General features: G+C 37.7%; 2 protein-coding genes across 2 annotated transcripts in view; one reads left to right on the top strand and one right to left on the bottom strand.

The window, feature by feature from the left end:
* The window catches only part of LOC109209411 (probable cytosolic oligopeptidase A), a 9934-nt gene extending 4019 nt beyond the window's left edge, over positions 1-5915 (top strand). Inside the window, exons 9-16 of the mRNA XM_019372670.1 lie at positions 575-687; positions 785-1030; positions 2940-3085; positions 3999-4116; positions 4845-5036; positions 5292-5357; positions 5458-5529; positions 5617-5915. Coding sequence (XP_019228215.1) covers positions 575-687; positions 785-1030; positions 2940-3085; positions 3999-4116; positions 4845-5036; positions 5292-5357; positions 5458-5529; positions 5617-5703 — 1040 coding nt within the window. The 3' untranslated portion in view covers positions 5704-5915. The remainder of the gene's footprint in view (positions 1-574; positions 688-784; positions 1031-2939; positions 3086-3998; positions 4117-4844; positions 5037-5291; positions 5358-5457; positions 5530-5616) is intronic.
* A 12450-nt stretch (positions 5916-18365) lies between these two features.
* Positions 18366-25787, bottom strand: LOC109209410 (nodulation receptor kinase-like). Its single transcript, XM_019372669.1, has 14 exons — positions 25363-25787; positions 24029-24548; positions 23407-23885; positions 23160-23310; positions 22916-22987; positions 22734-22802; positions 22465-22536; positions 22114-22292; positions 21315-21538; positions 20658-20784; positions 20504-20572; positions 20049-20238; positions 19603-19735; positions 18366-18899 (listed from the first exon to the last, which is right to left on the bottom strand). The coding sequence occupies exons 1-14, from the start codon at positions 25445-25447 to the stop codon at positions 18564-18566; spliced, it is 2706 nt and encodes a 901-aa protein (XP_019228214.1). The 5' UTR covers positions 25448-25787; the 3' UTR covers positions 18366-18563.
* Between the last annotated feature and the right edge of the window lie 575 nt (positions 25788-26362).

Here is a 26362-nt window from a genome sequence, read left to right as displayed (position 1 = left end):
TTTTTTTTTCCTGTGTTGATTGGAAATAATACCCTTTAGCACAGCTTACTGTGTGCATGGACGGATGTGATTTTTTTTTTTTATACATTTCTTGAATTGCCTTTCTTGTGATGTCCTTTTATTTTCTGATAGTCTGACGAGTATTTTAGTTCCTGATCGTCCTTTCTTATACAAAACTTTATAACAAACTGGGTTCAAAACTACCTTTCCCCCCCCCCCCCCCCCCCCCCTAAAAAAAAAAAAAAAACCAGACAAACTTAGTTGTACATGATATCCTAAGAGTTGGAGACCATGAATATCTTGCTAAGTAGAATATAGATTTTAGCCTCATTCTGTAGTTACTATACACTTGTATTGTTGTTGTTTTTAGCTGCAATTTTTTTAGTACTTCCTTTGTTAATATTAATGTAACTTTCTTATTTTTTTTCTTGTTTGGCCAGTAAGTAAGTAAAGTCTTATAATTTGTCCCTTATTTGTTAGTGGACCACTACCTTGTGCATTCTATAAATCTAGACATTATAGAACTTCCTCTTGATACTTGTTTGTACAGCTGTAAGTTCATAGGCTGCTTATTTACAGGAAGAACTACGCCCATACTTTTCATTGCCTAGGGTTATGGATGGTCTTTTCAGCCTTGTAAATATGCTGTTTGGTATCAATGTTGAGCCTGCTGATGGATTAGCTCCGGTAAGATTTTGTTCACTTGCCTTTTCTTTTACCTCTCTTCCTGCTCCTGTATGGAGTGGCAAATAATGTTGTTCATGAATGTGTATGTGATTTCTAGGTTTGGAACAACGATGTGCGGTTTTACCGCGTGAATGATTCCTCTGGAAGTCCCATTGCCTACTTTTATTTTGATCCATACTCTCGTCCGTCTGAGAAACGTGGAGGTGCATGGATGGATGAAGTTGTTAGCCGAAGCCGTGTATTATCACTAGATGGTGCCTCTGCTAGATTGCCTGTTGCCCACATGGTTTGTAATCAAATGCCACCAGTTGGGGATAAACCCAGCCTAATGACATTCCGCGAGGTAAGCATGTATTTTGACTCTAAGTACCTACAATTCATGGTGTTCCGAAATGGTTGGACTAATAACTCAGTAAGGTATGGTGCTGCATTGTATGGCATCAGCCTTGGCTAATCTCCTACTCTTTAAGCTTTGCATCATAGTGGGTGTTTCTAATAATTTTCTTTTGGGTGATTCGTGGTGGGCTTGGAAGGAGGGACATGAGTAGGGGAGGAGAAGGAGACGAAGGGAGGACTTTTGGTGTTGGTTTTTCCAATCAACAAGTGCAAATAAACAAAATCGGGCTTTAGCAAAATGCGAGAATGAAGAAGAGGACTCTCATATTGAAAGAAGAAAGAGTTATTGTCTAAAGAGTAGAAGGAAAGGATTTCAGAAGGATATGCAAATGTAAAATGTAGGTTTGGATGTTTCTGTGAGCAGTAAGGAACAATATCCCCTTAGTTTCGAAAAGCTAGTGGCGACAGGAAACATTAAGTGGAAAATAGATTTTTTTTTTTTTTGATTTGCACCGGGTGTCCGAGTCTCTAAGAGCCCCGACTAATCCCGGGGGTGCACAGGCCCTCGGCAAGGAGTTTCCCACAAGTGCACCACGGTTAATTCAGGTTTTACCCAGTCCGATGGCCCTCAGAAATTGTTTGCACATAGTGGGTTTCGAACTTGAGACCTTGAAAGGGAGCAAACCTCAAGGCTCAAGTCTATTGCCACCAGGCCAACCCCTGAGGGTTCTTAAGCGGAAAATAGATTATTACTTCTTCCACTCTATGATGATGAGCAGATGTTTTAACTGCTTTTTTAGTTTTGGAAATTTCTTTTGTTAATGTAAACGATCTTATTAATGCTGGGGAAATCCCCCATGTACAAGTAGTATACAAATGGATAAAGAGGCCTAGGCTAAATTTATGGTTCTCTAACTAGGAAGTTAGGAAGTCGAGTATGAAGTTATGGAGGTTATGGAGGTCGAGTATTACGGTTGTAGGCTAGGAGGTAGCTGAGTCTTGCGTTACCTTGTACTGTTGTGAGCCTAGTCTGGTAGGGTTTTTGTCTGAAGTAGCTAGGGGCATTGTCGTGTCTTACTATTTTCGCTTTTCGGTGCAGGACCTACTTACTAGCCATCATTTTTGTTTTGCATTTTTCCTTCTGCATTTTATGTTCCTATTTTTCATATGATCTCAGTGGTGAAACTAATATTCTCTCCTTTTTGTTTTTGTTTTTCTTATTATCTTGAGCCGAGGGTCTTCCGGAAATAGCCTCTCTACTCCTTCGGGGTAGGGGTAAGGTCTGCGTACATATTACCCTCCCCAGACCCCACTTGTGGGATTTTACTGGGTTGTTGTTGTTGTTGTTGTAACTAGTCATCCAATCATCTATACAAACAGGAACCTCATGGGTACACCAAAAAGAAACTAGAAGCACGAGGCTACCCTTCACACACAGAAAATACTTCTCAACTCTTCAAACATTCTCCTATTTCTCTCTTTCCATATTATCCGCATATGAATTAGTAGGGCAACATCCCATGTCTCGGTCTTCTCTTTCTTCTTCTCAAAGCTCAGATTACGGTGCTTCTTTCACTGTGCTTGGCATGACGCACTGTATTCTGAACCAATTCAGAATCTCCCTCGCAAGCGCATAGCTGCCTAACAATGTAGTAAGAGTTGATCCACATATTCTTCCAAACATCTCCACATATAGCACTTGCTGACATGAGTGATCCTCCTCTTGTTCAAGTTCTTGACTAACAGTAAAATCTTATGCGCTCTTGACTTCTTTGTTAGCTTGTTTATGAGATATTTTATGATGCTTCAAATCAGGTTTATATTTATAGGTTCACGAAAATTTATGGTAGTATAAGACAGCATCTAAGTTATCATTAGGTGTGTTTTTGGTGTTGATTACGTGCCTGCTTTTGTAGGTTGAGACTGTCTTCCATGAATTTGGACACGCCCTTCAGCATATGCTCACTAAGCAGGATGAGGGTTTGGTTGCTGGTATAAGGGGCGTAGAATGGGATGCTGTGGAATTACCATCACAATTCATGGAAAATTGGTGCTATCACAGGTACAATGATGTCTTAGCAATGATACTTTAAACATCTGGTTTTGGTTGCGTTACCAAGTTAGTTCGCCACGATGGTTTTCAAAACCAAAGCGGAGGACAAACCATTCTTTCAAGCTTTAAATCAACAAATTGCTCTGTTGTAAAAAGAGACATTTTTATATTCTTAAAAGTATATTTTAGTTAGGCATCTTTAATACCAGTTTTTTCATTTTGTTGTACTTGAGATCTTTCAATAAATGAAGTTGGGAGCAGGCAGAGATTCGGAACAGCTTGTTATATTGATTTTTCCTTCAGCGGGTTCTGTCTGTCTCCCGACAGAAGATGTTTTCTATTTGTTGTCCTCTCTTCTTGATAAACAACTTATTTGTCAATCCTTTTTGCACTTTAGGAGTATGACTTGTTGATAATTCTACCAGACGCTTCGTATAATTGTTACGTGGATCTAATTAGTGCTTTCGCATGTCTCACTTTATGTTAACTTGTTAGTACTGACAACTGATGCTCCATAGTGTACTCGCTCAAGACATTGTATTTTTATGCAAATTGTATTATTTAATCGTTCTATATAAGTTGCTTGTCCTTGCCCGTTTCTATAACCATATGTGACCGAGATTTTACTTTTTATTTAATCATGAAATATTTTCTTCTTCTCACTCCTGCCCATAGATAACCTTTAACTTATCATCAACGTGTAATTTTCATGGAACTAACTTAATTATGCCTACCCTGGCTTTGAATGCTATCTTTCTCTGAGTTTGTAGAATTTTAGTTTCAGCCTCAGATATTGCATCATGCTGTAATATACAGCACCTCAAAAGGATATGAGGAGTTGCGATATAATTGAAGATATCCGTGTTTCTTTCCTTTGGATCAGTCATCTGTTGATTACTCATTTTCTTGATGGCTGTTGCAGGGATACTCTGATGGGCATTGCTAAGCATCATGAAACTGGAGAGAGTCTCCCAGAAGACATATACAAGAAGCTTCTTACTGCTAGGACTTTTCGTGCTGGTACCTTGAGCCTTCGGCAGGTGAGCACTGCCCACTTTTCTCTTTTTCTGGGTCCTCTGTTACTTTTTTTAATAATAATCTCTTGATACATCTTTCTTTCCACCCTTTAGTATTAACCAACTATATTCCAAATTCTTCATGTTTTGAGGTAGGAATCGTATTATTTTTTCCCCCTAAAACTCCTCGTGGGTTACATTAATCTCTCCAGAAAGTGCATTTGACATATACTGTTCTGCTGGTTCATTTCCAAGGTTTTTTCAGTGTACTAAAGCTAAGATACATATTGTTGGCCTTTCCCTGTGTACTTGGAAGTTGGATGGAGAGAGAAACAGGATGTGAACCAACTTTCTAAATCAGGTCTTCAGAAATTGGAAACAACTCGTTTAACATATTCTAACTTGACATTTTATGGGTTGTATGGTTATTCATGGTTTGTCTTCAGGTCTAGTTCAACAATCAAGTTGTGCCAATAGTAGGTTCTCCAAAAATATTCTGAAAAGAGTAATAGCCACTGAACGGATTTTTTCGGTCATACTAGTTCATACAACAGTGGCTGTGTTTGCCCAAATGGTCTCTGTTGGATCGTTTCCTTTGCGTTCTGTTATTTATTTCTAGACATCTAGATTGTCCAAGGGTGTAATTTGTTCCATGGATTTTTTCTTCTTTTTTCTAATCATTAATGACGTTAATGCCATGACTTGTGGTGCTGTGGAAATGCTTACCGGTGGCCATAAAATTGTTCTTGTAGTTGAGATTTGCAACTGTTGATCTTGAGTTACATGCAAAATATGTTCCGGGTGGCTCAGAATCAGTCTATTGTGTTGACCGACGGGTCTCTAAGAGAACCCAAGTGCTTCCTCCACTCCCAGAGGATAAGTTCCTTTGCAGTTTCAGTCACATTTTTGCGGGTGGATATGCTGCTGGATACTACAGTTACAAGGTGCTTCTCCTATCTTTTAGTGGTTCTTAGCTCCTATATTTTTCCAGTTACTACTTACTTGTATTTATGTATAAATATTGTGGGGTTAAAAGAGGGTAGTTATGTCTTTTCAAATCTTTCTTTTCTATGAAAAATGGTTTCTCGGGAAGAATATATGTTTTAGGTTTTCTTATAAAAATAAAAATGTGTTAGATTGCAATTTAAGACTTGCCTTTAACCACATCTAAGTGCAAAGTTATTTTCCAATTTTTGTAGTGGGCAGAGGTTTTGTCTGCAGACGCCTTCTCTGCATTCGAGGATGCTGGGCTAGAGAATGAGAAGGTAAAGTTTGAGAAAGTTTACTTTTGATTCAGTAGTCTCTTATAGCTGTCATTTTAATGAATATCACAATTCAACTAATAGTGGCTTTAACTTTGAGTAGGCTGTGAAAGAAACAGGCCACAGATTCAGGGAGACCGTTCTTGCTCTTGGAGGTGGAAAGGCTCCATTGGAGGTAGGGGTTAAACATGTCTCTGTCTTCTTATGTTTGCTCATTCTTTTCTTGTCCAAGACTCTTAACGATTTTTGGATACGTATTCAGGTTTTCGTGCAATTTAGAGGTCGGGAACCTTCTCCAGAACCGCTGCTTAGGCACAACGGCCTACTCTCAGCTTCTGCCTCTGCATGAGATCATTTTAAAACCTTGTGCAGTCTTAATGGCCATTCAAAGGTCATATGGCCAGTAGAAACATTTGCATGCTTTCACGCCATTAGATGTAACTACATTTTTTTCAACGCTTGATATATTATTTAATTCAGAACGAGCTTTGGTACTGAGGATCGGATAATATGGATTAATAGTATCTGATTTACTGGTTATAAACGAAGTTCTTGGTTCTTCCTCGTCTCCATTACACATCCCCTTTATGCAATTTTGATCAATATGACAAATAGTAATGCATGTCGTGCCAGCGGAAAGGCTTTGTTTGGTTAATCTTAACGTGTAATCCGTAGATGTTGTTTACCTATTCTCCTCCAGGAAAAGGTTCGCCAAGTAATTTCAATGTTCTGTTTTTTTTCCAAAATCGCTTAAGCAGGAGTGGAATTGATTACTTTTTGAGTCGAATGATTTGAACCGAATGCCTGGCTAATTCTGCAAAAGTGTTCAAAGGTTACGCAAGACGCAAGTCTTGGTAAATGATCCAACCTGCATGGTTAGTGGGGTTTGCGGTGGGGGATATTGAATTTAGTTTATGTAATTAAATAGGGCTTGGAGTCTGTGTTATATGTTATAACATTGAGGGCTCGTTTGGTACCGAGAGATAAAGGATATTTAATTCGGGATTAATTTAAGATGAGTTTATCTCATATTTGGTTGGGATAAAATCGTAGTATAATTAATTCCGAGATTATAGTAATTTTTTTTATCCCAATAAGAGGATGTAAAAATTGCACCATTTAACCTATACCCATTTTTTTAAAATTTTTTAACTTGTACCCACTTTTAAACAACTTCAGCCCCTTTCTCCTCCTTCTCCTCTTCAAAGTTTTATCTTTTCTTTTTTCAGAAGTAAGGTTCATCCCTATCTGCTTCTTCTTATTTCTCCGGTGAGTCCTATAAATTTTCACGCCAACCTATACATCTGAAACAACCAATTTGCTTTCTTCTCAGCTCTTGCTCGACACACAAATTTGTTTTGCTGAAAAGATGGCACAAAATAGGGGTCAAGTAATTGCTCTTCTTTCTTCTCAGCTCTTGCTCGACACACAGAGATGGCCCCGAAATTAAATTCTTAAAGGAGTTCAAATTTTGGGAATTAAATAGAATTTGGGTTATTGGTATCGTGAATACAAATAAATGGGTCAATGTGTTTCTACGTCTGCATGTCACCATAACATAAGTGTAATTTCATCATCAAGGCATGCAAAAGATCATCACCATAACGTTGTTGCTGTATCATTTAAGAGCAAAAAAACAGCCACAGCTGCAAGGATTATTGATAGAAGAAGATGGTGTGGCAAATGAAATTATAAACAAACAAAAACTTCAGCTCTACCCGTTACAAAGACAAAAACTTCCCCAGTTACAAAGACAAAAACTTCAGCTCTAGTTCCTCAGTTACAAAGCAAAAACTTCAGCTCTTCGCCAGTTACAAAAACAAAAACTTCAGCTCTAGAGCTGAAGTTCGCCAGTTACAAAACAAATACTTCAGCTCTAGAGCTGAACTTCAGGCCCGACTACTAGAATGCTGAAGTTTTGCGTGATTGCCTTTGCTACTTCAGCCCCGTATGCTAAAGTTAGGCGAAAAAGCGGGTACGTTTGCAATTTTTTTTGCAAAGCGGGCACAAGTTAAAACGTGACACAAAAAACGAGTATAGATGCAAATGACCTAAGAGGATAGGATGACGGATCCTAGGATAATACCCCTGACAATATTACTATTACTCTTGTAAGTTTTCTCTCCACAGATCTACTACAAGTCAATAAAATGATAGAAAGGTTGGGCTGATTGTCTTTAATATTAACAGAAAATTGCTGGTTAAAACAAGTTTATAAGTTTATGTTTATACAGTTGGAATTAGCTTTGATATACATCAATCGTCTTCTTTTTATACTCAATGCTAAATGATATGTTTGGTTCTTTAACTTTTTTTTTTTTTAAATGTAAATTAACATGTTAAAGATCATCTAGAATTTAAGAGTTGAGTTTATTCATCATACTGTTATTTGCGATCGTCAAAGTTAGCGATTTAAGAGCAAGTGTCTCGGGGGAAGGGGGGGGGGGGGGGGGGGGTGAAGGCGTTTAAAAAAAAATTAAATTCTCTTTTCAAAAATGTGTTTGTCCATGAAATATTGCAAGCTTTTAAAAAAGTTTCAAAAAAATGAGTTTCTCATAAACCAAAACTTTGAAAAATATTGAAAAACTTTTTTCCTCGCTCACAAAACTGTAACATTTTTTCAAGTGAATTGCATGTCCAAAGATAATTTTAATTTTCAAATATCATTTTTCAACTTAATTCTAAAGTACTTTTTTAAAATAAATTATAATTTTTATGTCCAAACGCCTGCTTAATGGATGCTAAAGTAAACATAAAAGAAGACCTTCTAAAAAAAAAAAACATAAAAGAAGAGGGAAGAGAAAAATTTTAGAATCACCAAACAAAAAAAAATGGAGTACTTTGACTCGGCACGAAGTTTAAAAAAAAAGAAAAAGACTTTTGAAACTTGTAGTCTTGCTAAGGGGTAAAAAGTTTGTGGGGCCATGACATTTGTGTAGCTATAAAAGCTTCTCATTAAGGGTAAATGAGTAAAATAAAAGAGTTTAAAGTTGAATTATTTCCAAATTTAAAAATGTGTCATTTGTTTTGGAACAGACTAAAAAGGAAAGTAGTTTATCTAATATGAGACGCGAGTCAACAAGGCGACTCAGGTTGACAGACTGTCAGCTCAGTGTGAATCGTGTAGTCAGTCCTCTGTTGCTCCTGTGAAATGTGAAGAAGAACAACATATCTCACATCTTCTCCATTTCTCCAATTCGGTATACTCTCTCCCTCCTTGCTTTCTTTATATTTTATACATCTCCTCTTCTTGATGTTCGTTCTAAAGAGGCCACGACGACAAGTATATAGGTATCGCTGAATGTGAAGCTTTAATACATTGGAGTTTTGTTTGGAACGCTTTGAAGTCCAAGCTCTGTTCAATGTCTCATTTGCACTCAGATTCTACTTACTGTGGTTTGTGGTAGTATTTTTAAAATAAATGAGTCCAAGTGTTAGCCTTAAACCAAATGTCAATATGCATGTAAAGAGTTTTTACATGTGGCAAGCCTTCTAGAAGTTATGGACAAAATGACTTATTTTGTCCAAGTGTCATCTTGCATGAAGGAAATTTGACAAGTAAGTAGAACACTTATCTTGTGTAGAAGCTTTCCTTAGGCCTATATATAGCCATGATTAGGCCATCCTTCTTCAATCATCAAACACCAAGAAAAGCTAATCATTAGCAAAGAAGAAATTCTTCTATCTTCTTTCCTTCCTATACGTCCCTTTCTTTCTAATTTCTTCTTTTATAATATTTTGATTGGTATAAGATATTAGTTGCTCTTTCTCTTCCAACTTACTGGATTTATTATTTAATTTTGCTGATTCCTGTATCCTCTAAATAAATAGAGATGAGCTTGTTTAATCCTGGGGAAACATTTCACATTGCTGAAATAATTTCTTAGGACAGTGCCTAGCATGACTCAAGCCAGTTGGTGTATTTTCACTCACAAATCATTTTATTGCAGTATTATTATTGTTGTTGTTATTTTCGGTGTCATTTCCCTACAATCTAAGAAACTATGGCAAGTAATACTACTACGGACATTTTTGATGGTGCTACCAATTTTGGTGTTGTCTCTACTGCTACTATTCCAGCTGTCCTGCTAGATATCCATGGTGTTGCAAATACGTTATTGCATCCACAACTTTGGCAGACAATAATATCCAAACACAGGTATGTGAACAGACATGGTTACATATCCGATGCTAATATTAAAACCTTCAAGAAAAATGCACCTCAATGCAATAGTAGATTTGGGATAAATGACAATCTCGCTAAGTCAAAATTAAATTTGACTAAAGCGGATAATATAATTGTAGCTAGTCATCTCCCAAATAAATAATGTGGCCAGTGTGAGAGATTGGGTGATAGACTCTGGTGCTACTAGGCACATTTGTGCAAACAAAAATGAATTTTTGTCTTACGCCCAAGTTGAGGAAGGAGAAGAAACTATTTATCTTGGTGACTCAAGAACAACTCGTGTTCTTGGGAAAGAAAAAATTCTTCTCAATCTCACATCTGGTAAAACTCTAGCATTGAGTAATGTATTGCATGTTCCTAATATCCAAACCAATTTGGTTTCTGTGGGGTTATTAAGAAAAGTTGGAGTGAAGGTTTCATTTGAAAATAATGAGGTTGTATTGACCAAAAATGATATTTTTGTGGGCAATGGATATTGTAACCATGGTTTATTTGTGCTTAATATTTTCGATACTAACAATAAAAATGCATCTTCTTCTGCTTATATGGTTGAGCCAATTTCTTAGTGGCATGCTAGACTAGGACATGTTAATGTCGCGTATATAAAGAAAATGCAGTCGCTAGGATTAATATCTAATTTGGACTCAAATATTATTAACAAATGTGAAATATGTGCTGAAGCTAAAAGTACTGGAAAGACATGTGTTTCCGTAAATAGAGAAACTGAATTATTATTCTTGATTCACACTGATTTAGGCGATTTAAAGCAGACTATGACTAGAGGCGGTAAAAGATATTATGTGACTTTTATTGATGATTTTTCTAAATATGCTAAGTTGTATTTGTTTAGAAATAAAGATGATGCATTTAATGCTTTTATTTCCTATAAAACTGAGGTTGAAAATCAACTTAGTAGAAAAATCAAGAGAATTAAATCAGATAGAGGTGGAGAATATTTATCTTTAAATGATTTTTGTGAAAAGAATGGAATCATTCATGAAGTAACTCCGCCTTATTCACCTGAGTCAAATGGAGTAGCTGAAAGGAGAAATAGAACATTGAAAGAGATGATGAACTCTATGTTAGTCAGTTCTAATGCTCCTGATAATTTGTGGGGTGAAGCTATTCTATCTGTATGTCACTTACAAAATAGAATACCACATAGAAGAACAGGCAAAACTCCTTATGAATTGTGGAAGAGTTATAAACCTAATTTAAAATATTTAAAAGTGTGGGGGGTGCCTTGCTAAAGTTCTTTTGCCTGAACCTAAAAAGAGAAAAATAGGTTCTAAAACTGCATTGCATGCTAATTGGATATGCAGAACATAGTGCTGCATATAGATTTTTTGTTTTAAAAAGTAATGTGCTTGATTGCAATACCATAATTGAGACAAAGAATGCTGTGTTCTTTGAATATATTTATCCATTATTTGATAAAATTTCTCATAAACCTGTTGAAACAAATAATGAAATTACCTCTAGTGAGGAACTGAGAAGGAGCAAAAGAATATTTTTCTTATGGAAATAATTTTCAAACTTTTCTTGTCGATAATGAACCATCAAATTATTTTGAAGCTATATCTTCTCCAAATGCTAAATATTGGAAAGAGGCAATAAAAGTTGAAATTGATTCCATTATGAAAAATAATAAATGGATTTTAACTGACTTACCTCCTGGTGCAAAACCTATTGGTTGTAAATGGATTTTCAAAAAGAAACTTAATCCTGATGGATATTTAGATAAATATAAAGCTCGGTTAGTAGCAAAAGAATTTTCTCAAAAACAAAATATAGATTATTTTGATACATTTGCACCAGCGACTAGAATTTCTTCTATTCGAGTTTTTATTGCCTTAGCTTCAATCCGTAAGCTTTTTATCCACCAAATGGATTCGTATGTATGCTTACAAATAATATTATTGCAGTATTATTATTGTTATTTTTCCGTGTAATTTCCCTACATGGTTTAGTTCATTGCAAATCCTCTAGCAAACAGGAGGAAATAGGAGTTCGATGTCTTAATAAAAACAAAATCAATGTGGTTAAAACAAAGGTTGCTATTGATTCTACTTAAGGATCTGAATCTCCTAACCTTTATTATATGATTGTGATCTGCTGGTCCTGAACTTTTTCTTTTTTCCTTTCGTTTCACCTTCTCTTATTTAGCTTATATAAAACATAATTAAAATGCCATCTTGCTTCTTGTATTCTTTTTTGTTTTTTCATTTTAATCCTAGAGTTTGCTGCTTATTTTTTACAATAATCTGAATTTCTTTCCAGTAGTAATTGTTTTCATTTTACCACTCTACCAGAATGTAAATGAGAAAAACTCACACACCATAGTGAAAAAGCATGCAACCCATTCACCATCAATTAATCTCTGGATTATCAGTTATTTATGAAGAAGCACGTTGGGTGCTAGAGTTTATATGCATATTTCTATATATATATAGATATATATATATATACCTGTTCCATACAAGCTTCTAATTTCTTAGTTTAGCTGGACCTTTTTCCTGACAAGCAAAAATTTGGTCCTTCCCGGGCATGCGCCTTCTCTTATGTCACCTTTCTTCATTCCCTCTTTCACTCTGTTTTCAAGCCTCTAATTTCTTAGCTTTGTTTGTATCTTCCAGAATTTAAACCGGCTCAAATGATGGAGCTGAGCAACTCTTTTTTTGAATACGTTTTATCTCATCTGTCTTCTTTGACATATTTACTTCTGCCTTAACGTGGAAAGGTCTTCCTGTATACGGTTAAAACTAGGCCTATCCGATTTTACTATATGATCGAGACCAGGGGGTTGCATCGAGGGTTAGCCTCGTAGTGGAGCAGATCAAAGTGAGGAAGACAAGGTACCGAGTTCGAGAATCGAAGTGCCTGCTGAGATCGAGGCCGGCAGCGATCGAGACCAAACAAGGCAGGCTCCGAGCAAAGCACAATAACAGGAGAGCGAGATATCCGTGACTGGTCGAAGATCATGGCGGGAATCTCGGAACGGATCAAATCAAAGGCAGTTGTTTAAACTAATCATAGGATTTACTTCCGTAATTAGAATTGTACCATAGATAGGATTCCTCTACTATATAAAGAGGGTCCTAATCATTTTGTAGGCACCTTACACTCTCATATATCAAAGCAATATAACGCCTTTTCTATAGTTCATATCCTTGTTGGTCAGCTTGTTATATTTTCTTCCACAAATTAGTTCGAGGGCTGAATTCTGTTCAAATACTGGTTTGCTTTATAATATTGTTAATTTCTATTATTACTCTTTACATTTATCAATTGATATTAGGTGAAATCACATATCCTTAAAACTACATTATAAGTTTAATTGTTATCCAATTTTAAGGGTAAACACTTCCGTTTCTATCAAATGTATTTTCGGACTAAAAAGCTGCCATGGTAATTGCTTTTGATGGTTCGTCATGTTGGGAATAAACCCCCCCACGGAAATAATATTCACAGTAATAACAGCGGAATAATAATGTAGTACCGAGATGCGGTGATCAACAAGAATAAAAAGAACAACAAGGACACAAAGATTTTTAACGTGGAAAACCCTTCTGAATAAGGGAAAAAACCACGAGCCCGAGAGGAGCAAAGTAATCCACTATAATGAGGAATTTTACACCCAGTAGTCTGAGTAAAATACTTCAGGGACCACTATACACTCAAAAGAAAGAGCCCTCTTTTAAGATTCCCACCTCACTACAATATCGTTCACACTCTCTATTTTTCCTACACAATCTATTTCTCACAATGCCTGAGAAATACTCTCTGCAACTACTGTGTTACTTTTCTTTCTCTGTGTGTTTTAAAATGAGAGCTGAAGCTCTCCTTTTATAGGTGAGAAAATGTTTCCCACGACAACCAAAATTGGTTTTGGTTCTGCAAGTTGCAGACTTGCAAATTGGCTAGTTGTTATCATCGCCCAACTTAGCCGATTTTGCTTTGTTCCAAATCTAACTTCATTCCTTTTTTTTTCTTTATTATAATGGGGATGGACCCCACAATCTCCCCCTCCATACCCATTCACCTGAAGGAGGTAACACCGGACATCTAACTTGAGTTTATGCCGACAAGTTCTTTGCACAACTCGAACTTGTCTCTTGGTACCACCTTGGTCAGCATATCTGCAGGATTCTCACTTGTGGAGATCTTCAGGACTTGCAGAGATTCACTCTCTACCTTTTATCGGATCCAATGATATCTTACATCGATATGTTTGGTCCTTGCATGGTACATGGAGTTCTTGCTCAAGTCTATTGCACTTTGACTGTCACAATAGACAATATACTCCTTCTGCTGCAAGCCAAGCTCTTGAAGGAACCGTTTCAGCCATATCATCTCCTTGCCAGCTTCTGTAGCGGCAATGTACTCCGCTTCGGTTGTAGAGAGTGCGACACACTTCTGCAACCTCGACTGCCATGATATAGCTCCCCCTGAAAATGTAAACAAATATCCAGTAGTGGATTTTCAGTTATCATTGTCACTTGCCATATCTGCATCTGCATAGCCTGTCAAGACTGGATCAGATCCTCCAAAGCACAAACAATCTCCTGCGGTACCTCTCAGGTACCTGAGTATCAACTTGACAGCTTCCCAGTGTTCTTTTCCAGGATTTTCAAGAAACCTGTTGACAAGACCAACTGCGTGAGCAATATCAGGTCTAGTGCATACCATAGCATACATCAAACTTCCGACGGCAGAAGAATAAGGAATTTTGGTCATGCTTTCCTTTTCCTCCATTGTTGTAGGACACATCTTCTTGCTCAACTTCAGATGACTAGCAAGAGGTGTGCTGGCTGGCTTAGCATTCTTCATGTTGAAGCGTTCCTGTACACGTTCAATGTACTTCTCCTGAGACAGCCACAACTTTTTGCTTGTTCGCTCTCGAACAATCTTCATTCCCAGAATTTGTTGTGCTGGGCCCAAGTCCTTCATGTCAAAGGACTTAGATAAGTCTCCCTTCAACTTGGAAATCAGCTCCTTGTCTTGTCCTACAATCAACATGTCATCCACATACAACAACAATATAATAAAGTTGTTATCAGAAAATCTTTTGTAGCATACACATGGATCAGAATATGTCTTTATGTAAGTTTGACTTTTCATGAATGAGTCAAACTTCTTGTACCACTGCCTTGGTGCCTGCTTCAGCCCATAAAGACTCTTATTCAGTTTGCACACCATGTGTTTCCTTTCAGCTACTTCAAATCCTTCTGGCTGCTCCATATAGATCTCCTCTTCCAAATCTCCGTGAAGAAATGCAGTTTTCACATCCAACTGCTCCACTTCAAGATCTAGGCTAGCTGCGAAGCTCAAGATTGTACGAATAGAAGTCATTTTGACTACAGGTGAGAAAATTTCATCAAAATCAATACCTTTCTTCTGTTCGAAGCCTTTAACCACCAATCGAGCTTTATATCTAACCAGCTTGCCATTTCCATCTTTCTTGAGTTTAAAGACCCACTTACATTTGAGTGGTCTTTTACCCTTTGGAAGTTCAACCAGCTTGTAGGTGCCATTTTTCTGTAGAGATTCCATCTCTTCTTGCATAGCTTTCATCCACTGGTTCTTTTCTGGATGGGACAGCACCTCCTTAAGACTTTCTGGCTCCCCCTCATCACTGATGAGGACATACTCCATGGAAGGGTACCTGCTACTGCTCGACATCATCATCAAGTTGCTCCCCCTGCTCAGTAACCTCACCAGGTTGCTCTCCCTGCTCGACAACCTCGTCGGTCGTACTTTCTGCACTTGTGGGATAGTTAGAAGAATAAGGAATGGTAACAAGGTTAGGGATTATACCATTCTTTGTCTTCTCTGACTGATCATCTACAGCTCCAACTTCACTTTCTCGGAAGATTACATCTCTGCTTCTAATGACCTTTTTCTTTACAGGATCCCACAATCTGTACCCGAACTCTTCATCTCCGTATCCGATGAATATGCAGGGAACGGATTTATCATCCAACTTTGTTCTCTGCTCCTTTGGTACATGTGCAAAAGCTCTGCAACCGAACACCTTCAGATGTGAGTAGGACATCTCCTTGTTGGTCCAAACTCTCTCTGGGATGTCAAACTCCAATGGAACTGATGGACTCCTATTGATCAGGTAACAGGCTGTCTGAACTGCTTCACCCCAGAATGACTTAGGCAGTTTAGCCATTCTGAGCATGCTTCTCACCTTCTCAACAATGGTTCGGTTCATCCTCTCGGCTACGCCATTGTGCTGTGGGGTTCCAGGAACTGTCTTTTCATGTCTGATCCCATGACTTGAACAGTACTCTTCAAATTCCCTTGAAGTGTACTCACCTCCATTGTCACTTCGGAGACGCTTTATCTTTCGACCCGTCTCTCTTTCCACCAGAGCATGAAACTTCTGGAAAACTTGAAACACCTGATCTTTGGTTTTCAAGATATAAACCCACAATTTACGTGAAGCATCATCAATAAAAGTAACAAAATATTTGTTACCGCCCATCGATTCAATTTCCATTGGACCACAAACATCAGAATATACTAAATCAAGCATATTCAATTTTCTTTCAGACGATGTCTGAAATGAGACTCTATGTTGCTTACCAAATAAACAGTAGTCACAAGGTTTTACTGTTGTACCTTTGGCAAACGAGATGAGTGATTTCCTGGCAAGAATCTGCAATCCCTTCTCGCTCATATGACCCATTCTTTTGTGCCACAAATCTGCAGAAATCTCATCTTGTGTCGCATTCAATTCACCTTGGCATATTTCTGCATTTGTCCTGTACAACGTGCCACGAGCAACTCCCTTTGCAATCACCAATGATCCCTTGGCGAGTCTCCACTTTTGATTTGCAAAATAGTTCTCGTATCCATCTCGGTCTAAAGCAATTCCCGAGATCAAGTTCATCCACAAATCAGGTACATGTCGCACGTCCTTTAGAACCAATGTGCATCCGACATTTGTCTTGATACAAATGTCACCAATCCCCGCAATCTTTGAGTAACTTGTGTTACCCATTCTCACAGTTCCAAAATCACCTGCTACATATCTGCAAAAAAGATCTCTTACCGGTGTTGTATGGTAAGATGCCGCTGTGTCAACCACCCATTCCGACTCTGGACCTGACAGGTGCATGCATTCCTCTTCCTCATTTATAAAGAGGACAACATTATCATTGTTTTGCACCATGGCGGTTGTGTTGTCGTCATTCTTCTGGCCACTGGTTTCACCTTTGCCCTTCCTTGGATTTGGGCAATCTCTTTTGAAGTGACCTGGTTGATCACAATTGTAGCAATTTCTGGCTCTTGATTTGGATCGGTTCTTTGACTTCCCACGAGCTCCGGATCTACCATAGTTGCTCGAACTCCTTTGATAACTCCTGCCTCTACCTTCTGTGATGAGAGCCTGTCCTTGATTTTCAGGCTTCTTTCTCATTTTTTCATTGAGTAGAAGAGCCGTTGTGACATCTTTTAACTCAATGGTGGTCTTACCGTGCAGGATGGTTGTTGCCAAATTATCATACGAAGATGGCAACGAGTTCAATAGCAAGATGGATTTATCTTCTTCCTCGATTTTCACTCCGAGGTTGGCGAGCTGTGGGATTAGTCCGTTAAACACATTTAAATGTGACAAAAAATTTGTACCTTCACCCATGTGTAGGGCGTATAACTGCTTCTTCAGGTACAATTTATTTGTCAGTGTTTTGGACATGTATAGGCTTTCCAACCTTGTCCAAATGCCACGTGCGGTGTCTTCATCAATGATGTTATTTACCACATCATCTGATAAGTGCAACCTGATTGCACTAGCAGCTCTTTCATCCAAGTCAGTCCAATCCTCAGCTTTCATGGCATCAAGCTTTTTCGCATCAGCATCTAGTACCTTGTGTAATCCTTGTTGGATAAGCAGATCCCTCATCCTTCTTTGCCATGTTGAGAAACCGTTATCTCCGTTAAACTTTGCTACCTCGTACTTTACTCCGGACATTTTTGTTTCACCGAGTATAGTACTACCGACAGTGAAGAATATTTCTGTGAACGAGCAGAACCTGTGCTCTGATACCAGTTGTTGGGTATAAACCCCCCACAGAAATAATATTTACGATAATAACAACGGAACAATAATGTAGTACCGAGATACGGTGATCAACAAGAATAAAAAGAACAACAAGGACACAAAGATTTTTAACGTGGAAAACCCTTCTGAATAAGGGAAAAAACCACGAGCCCGAGAGGAGCAAAGTAATCCACTATAATGAGGAATTTTACACCCAGTAGTCCGAGTAAAATACTTCAGGGACCACTATACACTCAAAAGAAATAGCCCTCTTTTAAGATTCACATCTCACTACAATATCGCTCACACTCTCTATTTTTCCTACACAATCTATTTCTCACAATGCCTGAGAAATACTCTCTGCAACTACTGTGTTATTTTTCTTTCTCTGTGTGTTTTAAAATGAGAGTTGAAGCTCTCCTTTTATAGGTGAGAAAATGTTTCCCACGACAACCAAAATTGGTTTTGGTTCTGCAAGTTGCAGACTTGCAAATTGGCAAGTTGTTATCATCGCCCAACTTAGCCGATTTTGCTTTGTTCCAAATCTAACTTCATTCCTTTTTTTTTTCTTTATTATAATGGGGATGGACCCCACACGTCAAGTTTAGAGTGTTTCTAGCTCTTGATCTTGCATTTCTTAACAATTGTTCCGCTTCCGCTGTTGAAAAGTTGTTTCCTCCCTATATTGGTAAAAGAAATAATTATGAACTTCTTTATATGCAAGTACAATATATGCTTGTTGCAAGCTGTTCTAAGCCATGCTCAGAGTGGAAGAGAAGTGGAAATTGACAAGTCCATCTAAAGGACATTTATTAGGAAGATCTATTACATTATAAAATTTTCTTTACCAAATGTACAAAGAGTGACATTTTAAGTTAATGGAATTTGAGGAGTAGTTGCAAAAATTTCTGCAGGAACTTTTCAAAGAAATATGTTACCTATTGCAGTCAGTTTATCCCATCAACTAGAATAATTATCTTGGTTGTGGAGGAGCTGGGTTTGAGAGAAGACTTGATGGTTCTATTTGAGATTTAATGGGTGGTAGGACAGTGGACCTTTCTATAGAGAAACGATTTGATCCTCCAAAGCTGTCCAGGGACTTCAAGTATTCTGATGCATTGTTTTCTATTATCAATGCATCCTCTAGCTCTCTTATGATGTCCGCCATACATGGTCGGTAAGTGGAGTATGTCTCTGTGCATGCCAAGGCCACCTCTACCACTCTCCACAGTGCCTCGCCATGATACCCTCCCTTGAGAGCTGGATCCACAATTTCTTCAACTTTTGAGTTTCTTATTAGAGGTTTTGCCTGTACGTCAAAGTGGATACTTGCATGTAATTAAATGTAAATATGCAAAGCAATTAAGTATATAGAGGGCTAAGTAGTTAAGCAATCAGCATAAGTTTATCATCGGAGTAGCTCCAAATTACTACGTTAATGATAATATATAATTAAAAAATTAAATACTTAAGGTGCTCTTATGTGTTTAAAAGAAAAGTTGAGCTTCCCCACACGTGACAGGTGTAGTTGAGGCTAGGCTATTCATACATTTGCATTAGCTTTTCGGTCTTTTTCATTGCACTGCATTTTGCTGCAATATAATTAATAGGAAGAGATTGTACAGTTCTGGTTCGTGAATCTTCAGGTCACATGAAGTTTCCTTGATTGAGTGTGAACTGCCTTTAATATAATTCCAATTTTGTGCTTCAATAGAGGGGAGTATAGTTCTGACAGTAAGGTTGCTTCTACATGATTTGGAGGTCATATTAAAGCCTGAAAATGGGCTTCCTGCTTTGGGGGTACAGGTTTTTGTTCCGACTCTTAGTTTAAGTCGGTTATTGGATCACCATTTTCCATATGGTAGTTGCTCTCTGTCTAGTGTCTAGGTGAGTCGGTGACTGTTAGAGAACTTTTCTCATCTTGCACTCATGCTTTCATAGGATTCAGTAATAATAGCAAGTTGTATCTGGAGAATTTCAGTTAAAGAAAAGCTTGCTAAGTTGAGTCTTACCCATTCAACCAAGCTCCACTCATTTCTTGGCCTGTTTATGTTGAGAGGCTCTCGACCTGTTAAGATTTCCAGTAGGACAACTCCAAAGCTGAAGACATCACTTTTTGCTGATAGATGTTGCGTTGAGTAGTACCTATGCAAAAGGAATTCATGAAGAGGTCATGAGCTGGATTTCCCGAAAAGATTTTTGAAACATTTTGTGTTATGGTGAATTCATAACAAAGGTGAATTATTCAACAGCTATACTGATACCTTGGGTTCTTTGTTTATGCATTTATTAAGAATTGAGAAACTCCCATTAGATTCTCTTGGCGATGGTTCAATTAACAATCATCTTGAATAATCCATATTAAGGTTGCAGAGCCATGCATTAGTCTCTGTCTCAGAAATAATTCTCCTGTTCTAATTTCCTAATGACAATTCAACCTAGAAGAGATTATACTTACTCTGGGTCCAAGTACCCAGCTGTTCCCCTTACTTCTAAGGAAGTACCGCTATCCTCTTCTTGAGATGCATATTTTGAAAATCCAAAATCAGCAACCTTGGCACACATGCTTTGATCCAGGAGTATGTTACTTGATTTGACATCCCTATGGATCAGACAGCGCTCCGAGAAAGTGTGAAGATACAACAAACCTGAAGATGTTCAAAGGGTTCAGGGGAAGAGGATATAACATATTGAAAATGAAGAATTGGTATTTTCTGTTACAGATGTGCCTTGTGATGATATGATAAGTCCTCAGGAATGATTGGTTGCTATGCTGTATTAGATTCGGGATATGCCTTGAAGCTATTTCTCTGAGGTAAGCAAGTTTTCTTTTATTTAATGCGTGCTTGAGTACATAGATATTGTTTATTTCGCAGAAGAGCTGTATCAATAACAGAGCCTTGCGTTACTTGCCTCTTGCTGCACCTAAAGCAATGGAAAGTCTGGCTGGCCAGTCTAGAGTCTTCCTTTTTGCTGCTGCTCCTAAGCACGATGAGCGAAAAAGCAAACAATTAGTGCTAATTCTTATGTTAAAGAGGAACTAGGAATTTGTTTTTGTGTGAAGTACCATATAACCGATCCTGTAGGGAGCCATTTGACATAAAGGGATAAACCAGAATTTGTTGGTCATTCTCGCAGCAGTAGCCAAGAAGAGGGACCAGGTTGTCATGCGTAATAGCTGAGAGAAGGGTCAGCTGTAATACAAATTGATGGTACGAGGTTAGTTTGCAAGCTGTGTTATTTGTTATGTATGGCTTAACTACATATTCATGGATAAGATGCACTTATTGTAGAAGATGGATCCTGAAGAGCGCAAGCCAAATCAGGAAGAGGAAGTGATAAATCTACAAATCTATAGTTATCATTTTGTAGACATGTGAGAACATCAAGTTAAGGGCATGGCTACAAAAGCTTGAAATAATTGGTTAACTTTTGCTTAATATTGCTGTTTCTTGTCCAGTACATTATTCAGAATATTTCAGAGGTTAGGAATGTTCTCGGGGAGTAATTATCAAGAGAATCATGGGATTTGTGAGACAAAGTATTACTTTGTTGAGCATGTAGTTAGTTTGGTTCCCTATGTGAACAATAATAGAAGATAGAAGGTTGATGCTCCGACATTGTGGTGATGCTTTCTTCACATTTTAGTTAGCTTCTGTTTTATTGGTTTAATGCAGATGTCAAAGTTAGGAGGAAATTGGTTAAAAATGCTCTTGACTGATACCTCATTATTGAATTCTCGAGTTCCCTGAGTTGAAGTGGCTGACCGGACCTTTACAGCCACTTCTTCACCATCAGTCAAGGTACCACGGTAAACAGATCCAAAGCCACCTTCACCTATCAAAGTTTTGTAGTTCTGTGTAACAGCTTCTATGTATCCCAATGTGAAATTCCTGATGGATATTGACTTCAAGGTAGTATCTGTGCTTGGTACTGAATAAACTGCATCTGTATTTGAAAGAGAAGTTTGAGCATATTCCCTCATAGGGTAAAAGTACTATATCTTACAGAATATTTACTCTTCCAAATTGCTTGAATTCTTGTCCGAAAAGCTCCTTTGCAACAGATGATATAGTTACAGTTTCTGTTTTATCGTGAAAGTTTTATCTTAAGCTTATTGCAAGAAAGACGAAAAAGCACTTAAATTATGACTTTCTAGGTTACATATCTTTTCACTCTACGCTTTCTCAATTATGTGTAAACCAATGAATTGATAACATAAGTTCTCAAATGATTTCTCTGTGCAAAACAAAGTTGTAGGCTGAACAATCTACTTAAATGGAGGCCAAAGATTATTTTTTTATGAGTACGTTGATGTAAACTCTAGATTATCCTTCAAGAGGATCAAACAACTTGTGCACGGCGTCTCATTATTTAGTACACAAAATAGAAAGAAGAACGGGTTGTCATGGTCGAAAATAGGTGCCTAAAGAATAGGATAAGTTTCTTATGGCACTCAGAAATATATATTATCATGCATTAGGCATGCAGGATTATTTCTGGTGTGCTGAGATAGTACTTACTTCTTGTCACCGAGTAACTTCTCATACTAAATTTTGGCCCTGCCATTACTCGTCTTTTGTAGAGGCAAACCATAGAGATAGCAATTGCGAGGATCACTAGGAGAGATGCACATATAGCTGCACCTATCACAAGTTTATGCGCTGAATTTATATTTTGTTTACCATTAGCCATTCCCTTGCTGAAATGCAAAAATGAAAAAAAAAAAAAGGAAATTAGGCTCATTTCACTTTCTTTATCAGCTACCTGATCCTCCTATCCTTTTGCTCCTTCCCCTGCACTGGGGAAAAATTTAACAGGATAAAGGCAAAGAAAATTCAGTTTTATCCTGAAGACAAGGCAATGTCTCATACTCTGTGGTGCTATTAGATTCCTTGATGCTTTTAGAAAGCTTGTTGCTGAGGTGAACGCTCCTGCTGAAGTTTCTGGAGGGAAGGGACAAGGAAAAGAAGATATTGATATCACATCATATTTTTCATCGAAACACATGAAGCATGACAGGTTTTTTATAACTTTTTGTACTGCTTTGGTAATCCTTCAGAGCGTAATCCTCTGTATGATATCATTTAACTTGTTCATGTTTCGCGATTATGTTATGTGGAGTCAAACATAGAAGATTTACCTTGCAGAAAATGTGGAGGATGATGGAAAGAGTGTGATTGTGCCACTGGAGCCATCATTGCTCATATCCCTGCCTTTGCAAATAAGTTGATTGCTTAGTAAACCTATAACAGACTGCAAATTACTTGGAAAGAGAATCAATCAGATGAAATAGTTGTCTTGATAACAACGGCTTGGACATACAGTTTTCTTAGGTGCATCAGTTTTTGGATGCTAGGAGGGCTTGGTCCACTAAGGCCGCCCAAGGAGAGATTCCTGTGATAGGGAGTAGGAAATGATTAAGCAACCAGAAGTGTAATCCATCCATCTCAAATACACAGACAATGATACGTATATATAAGGTTGAGACAATGGCAGATATATTACTTGATAATGTTCAAATAAACCTAACAACTTCGAATATCTGAATAGAGAGGGAATAACTTACATCTGAGTGATGACTGAAGTACCATTAACTCGATCACAAGTTAGACCGCGCCATGGAAGAGGAAGACAAGGGTCTCCTGACCAACTTTTTACTATTTCATTGTTTTGGTTGTGTTGCAATAATTCCATCTTCAAATTCACCATTATGTCAACTGAAACACATAGAGAGAAATGATAACTGTAGTGTTTTTCTACAATTCTGCATATGCATTTATTCTGCTACTACTACATTCTTTGACTAAAATTACCTTCTTCCATGGCTGTTTCTTTAACTCGAGGCAGAGTCTTTAAAATCTCATAAGCATTACAAATTGGTCCCAGTTGCGATAAATTTGAGGCCTTGATCATAGTCAGATTTACCGCCCTGTTTGCTCTGAACTTCAGAACTACATCCAGGTATCTGGAACCACTAGCCAGTACATCAACCTTGAGTCTCTTTTCATTGTTGATGTATATATGAAACACCCTTTCTCCAGCTTGAACTGAGTCATTGGGCTCAAAAAAGTACAGGACGAGATAGTAGGTATAGTATCCAGTGTCAAGGTCTTCATGCAGGAATTCCAATCTCTCCGGATGGGTCAGGGCTGTTTGTAACACCAACGAAGGAGGTAATGAACGGTGTGTTTCTGCATTGGCCTGCTTAATAATGGATGGCTGGGTGTGAGTAATTTCTGAATCTAGATTTGAGGCTGCTCTCCAAATTCTATCATACTGGTCGTATGGGTACCTGAGTTGGCAAGTATTCATATTATCACTTCATGATTCTGGATATTTTTATCGTTTTGTTTTAAAACAAAAGTATGTTTATTACCATGAAAAATATACTGTGTTCCAGTACAACAATAGATCCTTGATAGGATGAAAACATACCTGATTTCGGCACCCAAGTTTCCAGAATCTACTCTATGTACAAGTTTGAGTACTTGTGAAGGCTCCCTCTTCAGATAATCTGGATTTATTGGTCTGAGTTCCACCTTAGAAATGCTAGGTTTTCCTTTATTTTTCAATAGGCAGAAGTTGGTATAGTTTCTAGTAGCTCGAAAAATTCCCTCAACCCTAAGTTCATCAGATGATGATTTCACTGTGGCTAATGGTGTGACACCAATAAAAACAACAAAAGAACTGTGTGGGAGAGCTTTCTCTTGATTGCCAGAAAGAAATGTACCTCTTACTAGATAATCTTGATGAATCCTGGTTGGCAAGTTGTAACACCACTTATGACCAATGTCTGAGCTAAAAAATCGAGCTCGTTCATAGGGTGTATTCTTGTGCGCTGTCCTTATAATACAACTTTGGTTTTCTGGGAACCAAGTTTCATCTGAAATCCAACTTAAGTTGGTACTTGGCTCAGTAAAGTTTGCAGGAGCACAACACTGTATGCTTAGAAATTCTGCTCAAGATTGCATTGAAATCTAGAAGTTAGATTTAAGTAGACGAAAAATAAGACATATCTGCATACTATGGCGAGATAGTTTTTCATCAGCTTAAACATCATATATGTACTACAAATAGCCAGTTACTGCTTGCTCTTGTAATAATCCGTCTGTGCCTAGTGCTTGATCTTATGATGTTTGGTAATGCAGGTAAGTTTATTTTCCCCCGTCTTCTTACACCCTTTTTTCCTTGATCAGGTCCTATCTGCTTATACAGTTTCAGTAGGTTTATAGCCCTGGAGTTTTGCAGCACTTACATTTTATTCTATTTTTCGAGCAGTCAAACACAGCTTAAATGATAGTTGAGGTAATTGATCAGGCAGATCCAGCTTTCAGAGTCTCTATGTTGTGAATTGTTTTAGTTTATTTAGGATTGCATTTAGTGAAGTCACCACATCTGACCAAAAAAATTTATTGTTCGGGCTTTCATATGTTTACTGCGGGCTTAGTCAAACACAACTTAAATTATGATAGGGTTCATCTTTTTGTTCACCATGGGAGGACAACTGGAATAGTTCAGGCAAATTTTGGGCTAGACTTGTGCTTTGATTCATTAAATGGGTAAAACAAGAATGAATGTAAAACTGATTGCCTCAAACTTTAGTGTTATTGAGGAAATTCAGCAACATTATAGAAATAAACAGGATATTGATCAATATTATTCAAAAAAGAGAAAGGAGCAATTGTCTTAGTGATATCACAACAATAAGTAACATTTACATATTCCTTTTCAAACTAAGGAGATCATTAAGAATGATTATGTGGACTAACCTTCTTGTGCAAAGGCAGATTGAACAAACAGGAGCAGCAAGATGATACCACAGTTGACCAACCTTGTATTCACCACTTCCATCATCCTCTTCTCATGGAAGAAAATTGCCCCATTAGATCATCCAACTCAAACTCTCATTTAAATAAATTCAATTTCACTCATAAATTTTCGTAATTTCAGTTTGGAGAACTGACTAAAAGCTGCCTGTCGACCAAAAACAAGGTACCAGGGAAGGTTTTGTGCAGAAAGCAAACTGGATGTCTGTTTTGATTTTCAATGGTTGCTATTCTTGAAGCATTGCTAGGGAAGGTTAGATGAAAATTAATGCAAGATATCGTCACTTACATTATGTTGCTTATGAAATTATGACTAAACTAATAGTTATGGTCATTGTTCTGGTCTGGTGGGACAATAATTTGTTTAATGATAGCACAAATAGGTATAATATAATAATGGGGCGGAACAACCATTCATCAATCTATCTTTTCTAATTTGTCTCTCCTTTTGTCACTTACCTGCAGCGAAACCTCAAGGAAATGAGCCTTCTCTTATTTTACTCTTTTTCTACTCATATTTTCCTAGTCAAGAAAGTTACCTTGCGGTGGGAGGGGTGGAATCTTTTATATTTCAATGAATATTTTGGCTTTTCTCGTTATCTTCCAATAAAGTCAAACGTGAATGTCCAGTTAGAGATCAATGAGTTTCACTCAGAGTTGGTAACTGTGGTTTGCTAATAAATCGATTATAAGACGGAGAGTACAACTACACACGTCTTATAACAAAGGCGGAGTGACTGTTAAGTGTTAACCTTTCTTCTTTCACAAAGTAGTTACGATAACTTGTAGCCAAAATGCCCGTAAGGGTTGGTTGAGATGGTTTGGTGAGTAGTTTTTCACGTGGGAAAGCTGGGATTGTTCATCAGCAGCCTTTTCAGTCGGAGCTCATTGCACCGGTTGCCTAGTGAGGTTTACTTCTCTTGTGTGGTTTCCGTGCTATTGC

This window comes from Nicotiana attenuata, unplaced genomic scaffold, assembly GCF_001879085.1.
Source record: "Nicotiana attenuata strain UT unplaced genomic scaffold, NIATTr2, whole genome shotgun sequence".
Lineage (NCBI taxonomy): Eukaryota > Viridiplantae > Streptophyta > Magnoliopsida > Solanales > Solanaceae > Nicotiana > Nicotiana attenuata.
Note: the sequence above shows the minus strand (reverse complement) of the source record. Positions and strands in the feature narration are given on the sequence as shown.

Coding starts and splice junctions, on each gene's coding strand:
- LOC109209410 (XM_019372669.1), bottom strand. CDS start 25,447: ATGATGGAAGTGGTGAATACAAGGTTGGTCAACTGTGGTATCATCTTG. Junction 23,886..24,028: donor AACTTGGGTGCCGAAATCAG/GTATGTTTTCAT, acceptor TTGCCAACTCAG/GTACCCATACGACCAGTATG. Junction 22,988..23,159: donor ACTTCAGTCATCACTCAGAT/GTAAGTTATTCC, acceptor TCCCTATCACAG/GAATCTCTCCTTGGGCGGCC.